Source organism: Mytilus edulis, chromosome 11 (assembly GCF_963676685.1).
Source record: "Mytilus edulis chromosome 11, xbMytEdul2.2, whole genome shotgun sequence".
NCBI classification, from domain to species: domain Eukaryota; kingdom Metazoa; phylum Mollusca; class Bivalvia; order Mytilida; family Mytilidae; genus Mytilus; species Mytilus edulis.
In genome coordinates this window covers 49,716,268-49,729,523 of record NC_092354.1, presented here as the reverse complement: position 1 = coordinate 49,729,523, position 13,256 = coordinate 49,716,268, and the positions used below count along the sequence as shown (strand labels likewise).

Sequence of the window (13,256 nt, the reverse complement as noted above, 5' to 3'; positions counted from 1 at the left end):
TAGGCTCACACAGGGGAAAAATTCAGATCAGTGTCAACACAAACTGATGGTGTAGTTTTAAACCATGTTGAGACTAACACAGAACACATGTCTACCGAGACAGTAGAGGTTCAAACAGAGAGTTCCTACTCTTCTGTTCAGTAGAGCATGTAGAGGTGCAGGCAGACCTACCAAGAATATCTATTGAAAACATTTAAAATGATGATGCAAAAGTTCGATTTTATACTGGGTTTGTCGGCTTGAAAGTCTTTTGGATGCTTTTTAACACACTTGTCAAGCATAATGCTGATAATTTGAAATGAGCTTTACTATTAAATTGCTATTTTCATTTATATTTGAGATGAAAAATGATGTATATTTGCTATTTATTCATGTTAAAACTTCAACATATCAAGTTTTTCTTCGTTTTTTTACTGGTTTTGCATAATTATTGAAGGCTGTTCAATGACCTAGCCTATAGTTATAAACTTCTAAGTCATTTGAAGTCTGGTGAAGATATAAAAAAAGATTTTTATAGTTCGTTCTTATGTAGTACTGTTATACCACTGTCCCAGGTTTGGAGGAGGGTTGGGATCCTGCTAACATGTTTAACCCCGCCACATAATGTATGTATGTGCCTGTCCTAAGTCAGGAGCCTGTAATTCAATGGTTGTTGTTTGTCATTTCGGGGCCTTTTATAGCTGACTATGCAGTATGGGCTTTCCTCATTGTTGAAGGCCGTACGATGACCTATAGTTGTTAATTTCTGCGTCATTTTGTTCTCTTGTGGAGAATTGTCTTATTGGAACTCATACCACATCTTCTTTTTTTATATGATGAAGAAAAAAGAATGTCATAAATAACATGAATAAGTCATGAAGGTTCAATCAAACATTTAAAGTAAAAATCTGACGGGTTTAATATTCTAATAAAGACACTTTCCTCTCCTTACTCTTCTTGTAAAAAGTTCTGGAACAATTCCATTTAACTTTAACTTGGATAACATTTCATCCCAAAGAGTTTGTGAAAAGTTTCTTCTTTGAACATTTATCCCTTTCTTTGTCCAAACAACAAAATCTGTCCAATCTAGTTCATACAGTGCTAGTTGACCTTGTACTTGATACATATAATTGTGATTTTCATCAAATACAAGGTCAGAGTCTCTCTCTGTACAAAAGATTTTTTTGTCTTTGCCACATTCCATGGGAAGCACATTTGTCATTAACATCAGAGCCATAAGGACACTTCACTTCAACAATACCAATTCGACACTTACAGCATACCACTAGACCATCAATACTTGCACCAAGATAGGGATAGGCGGGATTTACTAACAGTACAAATGATTCGATACGGACATCATTACAAGTTTTCAAGTGTGACCTTGTATAATCCCCAATTGCAACAGCTTCATGTTTGCGCCCATATTGAAGTCTTTTCACTGCATCTGGTATTGTAATGTATCCACACATTTTTTTCACCAAGTTATCAGGCTCAATTTTTTTACGCATGACAACTTCCCCCATTACTGCAGCTGTAATTAATACACTTCTGGCCTTCTTCCAATTTACATTAAAATGCTGACCCCTTGTAGCTTTCTCTAAATTCTCACTAAATTTTGAAGTGACCATCAAGCTGTTAACAAATGCTTCAAAAACCATTAAACATTCTGCTGGTTTGATAATAACATTATCCATATAACTGAAATTGGTTTGAAATAGATCTAAAAATGTATCAATGTTTGCATGTCGCAAAGTCTGATAAAGTACACACTTGGGGTACACATCCTTTAGTCCATCCAATATGTCATGCAAGAATTAATTGCCTTCTTCTCTACAAGGTCCAGCTTGATATACTCCAGGGAATGGTTTTATTTTTTCAGCTTTTTGTTCTTTTTCAGTTTTAACAAATTTAATGTCACACACTCGTTTTGGACTTGGTTTTCTTTGTAGTGGCCTAGGTCTATCCCATCCACATGCACAGATGTACATGCATCTTTTGTCTTAACAAGTGTGTACAGAAGTGCACCTACGTGTGCACATAGCCCTGCTCCGCCTGCTTTACAGTTACAAAAAGCACTAACAATTAGGCCAGTGACTTTGATGGTACTTATATGTAGTGAATAGTACTTTGCAGTATTTCCAGTGTCTCCGACTTGTACAACATGTCTCATAGAAAGCATACATTTACTCCTTTAATAATTATGTTCTGATCCTTGATTAATAGGATTATATTCAATGTCTCTTATGAATCCTTCGTTGCACAATCTTTTTGCCTTTCAAAATTGGTACTCTCCCCAGTTGTGGGATTTTTGTGGTACATCAAATAGCTGTCAACATCTTTAATGGATATTTCTGGAATATCAGTAAAGTCTAGTGGTTTCCATGGATTTGAAACTAAATCAATTGGAATAATTGGAAAACTTTCTTCAGCTGAAAAGTCTGAGTCCCCATTTGACATTGCCCTATATACACGTTTGACTAATGTATCCTTTAGACCTGATTTCTTTAAATTTCGTTTTTCCAACCAATCCTTTTATTCCGGAACTTTCCATTTTAACAGTTCTGCCAATGACAGATGTTCTTCTTGACATTCTGACTCTGAATCTGATGACATAACTCTGAAAAAAAAGTATTAAACTCTTAACGCTCACTAGAAGTTTTCAAATTTTTCAAAGCATAATATTTTTCTGCAATTTTGTGTTGTCTCAAATAATTTAAAATATCAAGATTTTACACAGTATAATTAAAATAACTAGATATCATTGAGATGGGAACCATCTCTTTGGGTCCCGCTGTGAATATAATGTGTGGTAAAAAATTGTATCTTTATCATTGGACATGAGTTGTCAACTGAAACCGAAGAATATGACCTTGGCCTTTGACCTAGGAAGCTGTACAAAAATTATGACACACCCTCTGGTGTTGGTTAATATACATGTCAAGTATAAACTTTGAAATCATAACGGTTCTCAAAATATAGAGCGGACAAGATCTTTACCATAGGACATGGGGTTGTCAACTAAAACCAAAGTTTTTGACCTTGACCTTTGACATAGGAAGTTGTACATAAATTATGACACACCCTCTGGTGTTGGTTAATATATACATGTCAAGTATAAACTTTGAATGAAATCATAACGGTTTTCTAGATAAAGAGCGGACACAATTTGTTAAGGACGAACGGACAGACAGACGGACAGACTGATCACTATAGGGCGTCCGCCATTTGGTGGGGCCCTAATTATCATTACAGCCTTCACGGTAAATTTTTTAGACCACAAAATTTTATATAGATTCAATTGGCCTGTTCAAATGAGTTTTACAGGCCTGTACATGTAGTTACATTTTTGTAAGTTTAAATCAACCCTATTAGTTGAGCCCTTTTTCAATTGCAGCTTTTTCTTGTCAGGAGCATGAGTTCAGTAGTTGTCATTGGTTGATAATTGTCACATTTCATATATATGGTAATTTGTTTTGTTGTTAATTTTTCTCAATTGAATTGTTGCAGAATTTTAATGTCGTGGCTTTTTATAAGTGACTAGAGAGTATGTGTTTTGTCAATATATGTTGAAGGCTGTATGGTTGCCTCATTGGCATTGCTCATGTTGATTACACATCTCTTTATCTTTATATGTGTAGATATCAATAAAATAACCATTAACTGACTCAAAATGTAAATTTTATTTGTACAAGGCTTACAAACAGGTAGAAAGCAAGGCTTTGCCAAACATTTATATCCTGTTATGAGCCGAATATGCATGCGAGAAAATCTGAATACACGAAATTTTAACTTATTTTAAAGACTTTGTACATGTTGAATATTAACATGGTTATCAGGGGATTAATCATGTTACATGCACATGAGTTAATCCATAATAATATAAAGGTTTAGGAGGATCTGGATCCTCACAAATGGGTTCTTTCCTCATTAATGGGTATTTTACATGTTATACCCAACAAATTTTCATTGATAAAAATATAAGCTTTGGATTTAAAGATATTTTCTGTTGTGGTGCAGGCATTCGGGGAAGGGACTTCATTTTGCCTAAAGACAACATAACTGAACATGCTGAATATGATCATCAGGAACAAAGTTAACAGGATTTGTATTTATAAGTTCTCATTTGAACTATGGTCTTAAACTTAAATGGAAAAACTTTGCCATGTAAATGAATATTTGCATTATGACAGGTATTATGAAGATATACAATTTTTTTAACACTAAAAAGTCGGTAATCTGAGAGTGATGATACATGTACCCAATTTTGGATATAATATATCCAATACCTTTATAGTATTTATCATTTTATGAGGATTCGCCTTAAACATTTTAAAGCTTTCTTGTGTTTTTGAATAAAATATTATGATTATGAGGCCCAGATGTTCAAACTGTGGATTTCAAACAAACAAACACTGATATATGTGTAAAAATTTGTCTTTAAATCATGCTGGTTGAAGTAAAACAACATCTTGTTTTCACATGTATTGATTCTAATTTCGTGCTTTTTACGCTTTACTATCACATTTATGACAAGAAGCATATTCATAAATCTTAACCTTACCATAAATTAACGTAACCAGTTGAATATAATTAATACATGGTCCCTCTCCTTTCTGTTATACTATGATGAATGGCTTGATATGAATTTTCCTGCTTAAAATGGGTTGAACGTCCCGGAAGTGAAAATCTGTAAATTCTAATGGTCGGAACGTAAACTGAAAAAACCCGAAACGGCTATTGCGGAACTCAGCCATTAAAATGAGACTCCACTTTTTATAATTCTATCAAATATTTGTTGTCCATTAAATCTGCCTGATTAACAATGAATAAAAGTAGAATGATCAAAGTTAAAAAAAATATAAAAATCAAGAAACATTAAAACGAGTAATATTTTCTAATTCAGTACGAAGAAACAAGAAAACTAAGACCCAACTGTATATAATTCTGTCAAGTATTTGTTATTTTTAAAAGATGTTTTACATTAGATCTGTAGAATTAACATTTATATCTGACTAAAGATGTTAACACAACTCTTTCTCTTTAACTTCTCATTAAGATCAGATGTAACCAAAATAATTTTTCATCAGGAAACAAAATAACACTTTAACAATCTGATTCAGTTCTGTGTTACGAAGAAAATGAGGCCCCACTTTATATAATTCTAACAAATATTTGTTGTCCATTAAACCTGTCTGATTAACAACATGATTTTGTGTAGATTCCGTATAAAGTGGTGTTTGGTTAGAGTAAGGTGATTCTACCCATCATTACCATGTCTCTAGCGTCTAACTGACTGCCGTGAGTGACGAGGTACGTCACCACCTCCTGGTGTCCTCCCCAGGCGGCAAACATTAATGGTGTCCATCCATCCTGTAATATCAACATATAACAGACATCAACACTCGTGTCATAAACTGGACAATGTTGTGTAATAAATATAAACAAAATATATATCACATGAATCAGTGGTCAAAAGTGAATAAAATGACCAGTCACACTTTTATTTATATTCTACATAAACAACAAATAAACAACATGTTTTTTTGTGAGATGTCAGAACTTCCATCAGAAATGTCAGGTTAAAAACTAACTTTTTTCTAAAAACATAAACAATATTTATATCAATGGACTCACCTGGACCAGACAACTAAAATGAGACCCCACTTTATATAATTCTATCAAATATTTGTTGTCCATTAAGCCTGTCTGATTAACAATGATTACGTAGAATGATCAACAGTTTAAAAAAAACTTTTTTTTAAGAAACATTGAAACGAGTAATATTTTCTGATTCAGTACGAAGAGACAAGAAAAATAAGACCCCACTTTATATAATTCTGTGAAGTATTTGTTATTTTTAAAAGATGTTTTACATTAAATCTGTAGAATTAACATTATCTGACTAAAGAAGTTAACACAACTTGTTCTCATCAACTTCTCTTTAAAAAATTAAAATCAAATGTTTACAAAATAATTTTTTGTCAAGAAACAAAATAAAACCTTATCAATCTGATTCAGTTCTGTGTTATGAATAAAATGAGACCTCACTTTATATAATTCTAACAAATATTTGTTGTCCATTAAACCTGTCTGATTAACACCACGATTTTGTGTAGATTCCGTATAAAGCAGGGACTAAACTCAACTGTTTTCCTCCAGAGGCCACATGGGCCCCTAAAATATTTTTTTTCATATATACTAATAAGGGAGCTACCATTTGATTTTTATGGGGGGGCTAGGATGAAATTTGAAAAAAATAGGCAGGACAGGAGTTTTGAGTAAAAAAAAAGTCAGGATGAGACACATGCAAAAAAAAAAAGTCAGGACGACAATTAAGGTAAAAAAAGTCAGGATAAACTAAAAAAAAAAAGGCAGGACCGAACAGAGTGAAAAATAAAAAGGCAGGACAGAGATTACAACTAAAAAAAAATGCAGGACAAAATTTTTCATCCTAGCCCCCCCCATAAAAATCAAATGGTAGCTCCCTTAAGCCATATTGTGTAATCCTACTTGTAGGTTTTGAGTCTTCAAAAAGTTGTGTGTGGTACTTTTATAGAATTTGAATTATTGCCACCAGAAATATATTCTTAGATTTGACAATACTTATTTTAGGTTATTTCCTACCAAAATTGTCTCCCTTCATTAAGTTCAATTTCAACTTCCTGTTGACCTTTAGACAATATGGCCACAGACCACAATTAATTCCTCTATCAGTTCAGTATAACGTTTTGCATCATTAAAAATATTGCACCATGCACTTTTGTCAAATTTTTTGTGTGTGTAATGTATAGTCCTAGTCCAAATATATATCCAAAATTCAGAAAGATTGACACAATCACTTTTACAAATTTAGCCAATACACATCCATACCCCTTTTGACAAGTCAAGAGATGTTCTGAAAACTGTAAATATTACCTTTTTGCACTTAGCATAATCACTCATTCCATATCAAAATCAGTTTAAATACAACATCCAAAAGTTTATTTCACCTCTCATCTTTCCTTTCCACCCAAAAAAATCTAAGAAATGAGTGTTGAAGGAAAGAAAAAAAATAAGGAAAAATACACTTTAATTAAAAGTAACTATATTCATGGACAACGAAAAGCGGGGTCATTAATTGTGGTCTTGGGCCATATGGCTGTTTCTTTGATCATTAAATGCTGTTTCAAATCCAAGCCATCCTCTAATAGTGTTAATCAAAATATATATTATTCAATAAGTTTTTATTAAAGATTGGATATCAAACTAGATATCGGGATATCTATTTACTAGATTTTGTGTTTCATTTTTTCATTAAATATTTTGTAAATTTGTAGCGATTCAGAGACAAGTTGTTGTTTAATACAGGCTTGTAATGACTCCCAGGTTAACTGGAAGACATCCCTATTGCGATACTTATTGAACAGTTAGGAAGAAAACACTTAAACAATAACATGAATAATGAAATAATCGTAGATGATTTTATAACAGGAGTTAAGATCATGTGCTGACAGAAGGAGGTATATGCCATATCATGACTTCGTATTGATAACATAATTGTCCGACTTGGTTTGGGTAATTGAAATGAACCTACTGGTTTTCAGAAATCCACTCTATTGTACTATCAGGTTTCCTTTCGGGAACAGTTTTCGTTGATATCGTGAGGAAAGGGTAGAGAATGGTTTCACTCCAAAATACTTTAGTCGCCAGCTGGGAGATCAGGAGGATTAAATATATTCGCCCGCCGAAAATCTGGTCGCCTTGAGCGACTGGGCGAGTGTTCAGTTTAGTCCCTGTAAAGTGGTGTTTGGTCAGAGTAAGGTCATTATATCTATCATTACCTCGTTTGTAGAGTCCAATTGACTGCTGTGAGTGATCAGGTACGTCAGCACCTCCAGATGTCCTTCACCAGCGGCCATCATTAATGGTGTCCTTCCAAACTGTAATATCAACACATAACAGACATCAAAACTTGTGTCATAAACTGGACAATGTTGTGTAATAAACATAAACAAAATATATATCACATGAATCAGTGGTCAAAACTCAATAAAATGACCAGTTACAATTTATTTTATATTCTACATAATGTGATGGTACCTAAATTGCACCTATTTTGATAGTTTTTTCAACTACGTTTTTTTATGATTTAGACAAAATTTTCCATTTTGTGTTTATTTTGTAGCCCTGTCCTTCTTTATAATTTAGGTACACCAAATTGATTACAAAATAATTTTTCGTCAAGAAACAAAATAAAACCTTATAAATCTGATTCAGTTCTGTGTTACGAATAAAATGAGGCCCCACTTTATATAATTCTAACAAATATGTGTTGTCCATTAAACCTGTCTGATTAACAGTAGTTTGTGTCGATTCAAAATAATGATCAAAGCTTAGAAAACATTAACTGGTTTTTCCTTGTAAAATGTTGGGTGTCAACCAGCTGCTACATATCATATGAGGTGTTGTGGTATAAGGGTAATATAGCAATGGTGTATGTTTGTGGTGAGTATAAGGGTAATATAGCAATGGTGTATGTTTGTGGTAAGTATAAGATGATAAATAAAGAACTGCAATAAGCCATGTTTGTATTTTTAGCTCACCTGGCCTAAAAGGCCAAGTGAGCTTTTCTCATCACTTGGCATCCGGCGTCCGGCATCGTCTGTCGTTGTCCTGCATCGTCGTCGTTAACTTTTACAAAAATCTTCTCCTCTGAAACTACTGGGCCAAATTAAACCACTTGGCCACAATCATCATTGGGGTATCTAGTTTAAAAAATGTGTCCGGTGACCCGGCCAACCATCCAAGATGGCCACCATGGCTAAAAATAGAACATAGGGGTAAAATGCAGTTTTTGGCTTATAACTCAAAAACCAAAGCATTTAGAGCAAATCTGACATGGGTAGAATTGTCAAACAGGTGAAGATCTATCTGCCCTGAAATTTTCAGATGAATTGGATAACCCTTTGTTGGGTTGCTGCCCCTGAATTAGTAATTTTAAGGAAATTTTGCTGTTTTTGGTTATTATCTTGAATATTATTATAGATAGAGATAAACAGTAAACAGCAATAATGTTCAGCAAAGTAAGATTTACAAATAGGTCAACATGACTGAAATGGTCAGTGGACCCCTTTAGGAGTTATTGCCCTTTATAGTCAATTTTTAACCATTTTTCCTAAATCTTAGTAATATTTTACAAAAATCTTCTCCTCTGAAACTACTGGGCCAAATTAATCCAAACTTAGCCACAATCATCTTTTGGGTTAGTAGTTTGGAAAATGTGTCCAGTGACCTGGCCATCAAACCAAGATGGCCGCCATGGCTAAAAATAGAACATGGGGTAAAATGCAGTTTTTGTTTTATAACTCAAAACCCAAAGCATTTAGAGCAAATCTGACAGAGGGTAAAATTGTTTATCAGTTCAAGATCTATCTGCCCTGAAATTTTCAGATGAATCGGACAACCCGTTGTTGGGTTGCTGGCACTGAATTAGTAATTTTAAGGAAATTTTGCTCTTTTTGGTTATTATCTTGAATATTATTATAGATAGAGATAAACTATGAACAGCAATAATGTTCACCAAAGTAATATTTACAAATAAGTCAACATGACTGAAATGGTCAGTCGACCCCTTTAGGAGTTATTGCCCTTTATAGTCAATTTTTAACCATTTTTCCTAAATCTTAGTAATCTTTTACAAAAATCTTCTCCTCTGAAACTACTTGGCCAAATTAATCCAAACTTGGCCAGAATCATATTTTGGGTTAGTAGTTCGAAAAATGTGGCCGGTGACCCGGCCAACCAACCAAGATGGCCGCCATGGCTAAAAATAGAACATGAGGTAAAATGCAGTTTTTGGCTTATAACTCAAAACCCAAAGCATTTAGAGCAAATCTGACAGAGGGGTAAAATTGTTTATCAGGTCAACATTTATCTGCTCTGAAATTTTTAGATGAATCAGACAACACGTTGTTGGGTTGCTGACCCTGAATTGTTAGTTTTAAGGAAATTTTGCTGTTTTTGGTCATTATCTTGAATATTATTATTGATAGAGATAAACTGTAAACAACAATAATGTTCAGAAAAGTAAGATTTACAAATAAGTCAACATGACCGAAATGGTCAATTGACCCCCTTAGGAGTTATTGTTCTTTATAGTCAATTTTTAACAATTTTCATAAAATTTGTAAATTTTTACTAAAACTTTCCACTGAAACTAATGGGCCAAGTTCATTATAGATAGAGATAATTTTAAGCAGCAAGAATGTTCAGTAAAGTAAGATGTACAAACACATCACCATCACCAAAACACAATTTTGTCATGAATCCATCTGCTTCCTTTAATATTCACAAAGACCAATGTGAGCGACACAAGCTCTTTAGAGCCTCTAGTTGTTTAAAGTTTGCATTGCCTACAAGTGTGATCTGCCACTTGTTTGTGATAAGTGTAATAATGTCATTGCTATGTCACATGTTGGTATTGAGTATAAGAGTGTCACTACTACGTCACATGTTGGTGTTGAGTATAAGAGTGTCACTACTACGTCACATGTTGGTGTTGAGTATAATAATGACATTGCTATGTCACATGTTGGTGTTGAGTATAATAATGCCATTGCTATGTCACATGTTGGTGTTGAGTATAAGAGTGTCACTGCTATGTCACATGTTGGTATTGAGTATAAGAGTGTGATGCTACGTCACATGTTGGTGTTGAGTATAAGAGTGTCACTATAACGTCACATGCTGGTGTTGAGTATAATAATGTCATTGCTATGTCACATGTTGGTGTTGAGTATAAGAGTGTCACTGCTATGTCACATGTTGGTGTTGAGTATAAGAGTGTCACTGCTATGTCACATGTTGGTATTGAGTATAAGAGTGTCACTATTACGTCACATGTTGGTGTTGAGTATAATAGTGTCACTGCTATGTCACATGTTGGTATTGAGTATAAGAGTGTCACTATTACGTCACATGTTGGTAATGAGTATAATAATGTCATTGCTATGTTACATGTTGGTGTTGAGTATAAGAGTGTCACTGCTATGTCACATGTTGGTGTTGAGTATAAGAGTGTCACTATTACGTCACATGTTGGTGTTGAGTATAAGAGTGTCACTGCTATGTCAAATGTTGGTATTGAGTATAAGAGTGTCACTATTACGTCACATGTTGGTGTTGAGTATAATAATGTCATTGCTATGTCACATGTTGGTGTTGAGTATAAGAGTGTCACTGCTATGTCACATGTTGGTGTTGAGTATAAGAGTGTCATTGCTATGTCACATGTTGGTATTGAGTATAAGAGTGTCACTATTACGTCACATGCTGGTGTTGAGTATAATAATGTCATTGCTATGTCACATGTTGGTGTTGTGTATAATAATGTCATTGCTATGTCACATGTTGGTGTTGAGTATAAGAGTGTCACTGCTATGTCACATGTTGGTATTGAGTATAAGAGTGTCACTATTACGTCACATGCTGGTGTTGAGTATAATAATGTCATTGCTATGTCACATGTTGGTGTTGAGTATAAGAGTGTCACTGCTATGTCACATGTTGGTGTTGAGTATAAGAGTGTCATTGCTATGTCACATGTTGGTATTGAGTATAAGAGTGTCACTATTACGTCACATGCTGGTGTTGAGTATAATAATGTCATTGCTATGTCACATGTTGGTGTTGTGTATAATAATGTCATTGCTATGTCACATGTTGGTGTTGAGTATAAGAGTGTCACTGCTATGTCACATGTTGGTGTTGAGTATAAGAGTGTCACTATTACGTCACATGCTGGTGTTGAGTATAATAATGTCATTGCTATGTCACATGTTGGTGTTGAGTATAATAATGTCATTGCTATGTCTGATGTTGGTGTTGAGTATAAGAGTGTCACTGCTATGTCACATGTTGGTGTTGAGTATAAAAATGTCATTGCTATGTCACATGTTTGTGTTGAGTATAAGAGTGTCACTGCTACATCACATGTTGGTGTTGAGTATAATAATGTCATTGCTATGTCACATGTTGTATTGAGTATAAGAGTGTCACTATTACGTCACATGTTGGTGTTGAGTATAATAATGTCATTGCTATGTCACATGTTGGTGTTGAGTAGAATTATGTCATTGCTATGTCACATGTTGGTGTTGAGTATAAGAATGTCATTGCTATGTCACATGTTGGTGTTGAGTATAAGAGTGTCACTATTACGTCCCATGCTGGTGTTAAGTATAAGAGTGTCATTGCTATGTCACATGTTGGTGTTTAGGTAAAGGGTGTCAGTGATATGTCGCATGCTGGTGTTGAGGTAAAGAGTGTGATGCTACGTCACATGCTGGTGTTGAGTATAAGAGTGTCATTGCTATGACACACATCGGTGTTGGGTATAAAAGTGTCATGGTTATGTCAGAGGTTGGTGTTAGGTATGAAAGTAAAGTTGTTATGTCAGATGTTGGTGTTGGGTATAAGAGGGACATTGTTATGTCAGAGGTTGGTGTTGAGTATAAGAGGGACATCGTTATTTCATATGTTGGTGTCGGGTATAAGAGGGGTATTGTTATGTCACATGCTGGTGGTGGGTATAAGAGTGTCATGGTTATGTCAGAGGTTGGTGTTGGATATGATAGGAACATTTGTAATGAATTCAGCGGTTGATTAAATAATTTTATTATGTAATTACAAAGTCAAGAAAGATTCTAAAGTTCAAATGTTCACAAATGGTCTTTAAAGTTGAATTGAATGTTCAATAAATCATCACACGGACACATGATCGTATAGTGGTATAACTGTTCAGTCCTGATGGAGTACATTTGGATATTAAGTGCATGAGTTCCAGCCTACCCACGAAGGGGGAGACCTTGGCAGAATCTCCTGTTGGAATCTATCTGTTGGATTCTCTTGAACCAATCCATCTGTTCGAGTCCTAAACTGGGTCTTATATAGTTCAGAGGGGTCGGGTCATCCATCAGCTTTTAACAATAGCCATAAATGTCAGCAGTTTATATAGTAGTCTAGCTTTTTAATAATACATGTACTAGGTTGGGCAGTTGACAATGCACAATGCAATTAAAGTCGGCAGAATACATGTACGATAAATGTCTGCAAGCTACATGTTCTTATATTGTTAATGTTAGATTGGAATACACCTTGTTAAATATTGTTCTATAACACATTGTGTTACACATTGTTATGTCACATGTTGGTGTTTGCTATAAGAGGGACATTGTTACAGTACCCTTCAAGAGTACCAACTCTCCCACACCCTACACCGAGGAAAATGTCGGAGC

The 13,256-nt window shown here is 34.5% G+C and overlaps 1 protein-coding gene across 1 annotated transcript in view; it reads right to left on the bottom strand.

The window, feature by feature from the left end:
• The window catches only part of LOC139495740 (histone-lysine N-methyltransferase EHMT1-like), a 44,031-nt gene that overhangs the window by 21,422 nt on the left and 9,353 nt on the right, over window positions 1-13,256 (bottom strand). The window contains exons 3-4 of the mRNA XM_071284103.1: window positions 7,803-7,901; window positions 5,254-5,352 (exon numbers count right to left, since the gene is read on the bottom strand). Of these exons, the coding sequence (XP_071140204.1) occupies window positions 5,254-5,352; window positions 7,803-7,901 (198 nt within the window). The remainder of the gene's footprint in view (window positions 1-5,253; window positions 5,353-7,802; window positions 7,902-13,256) is intronic.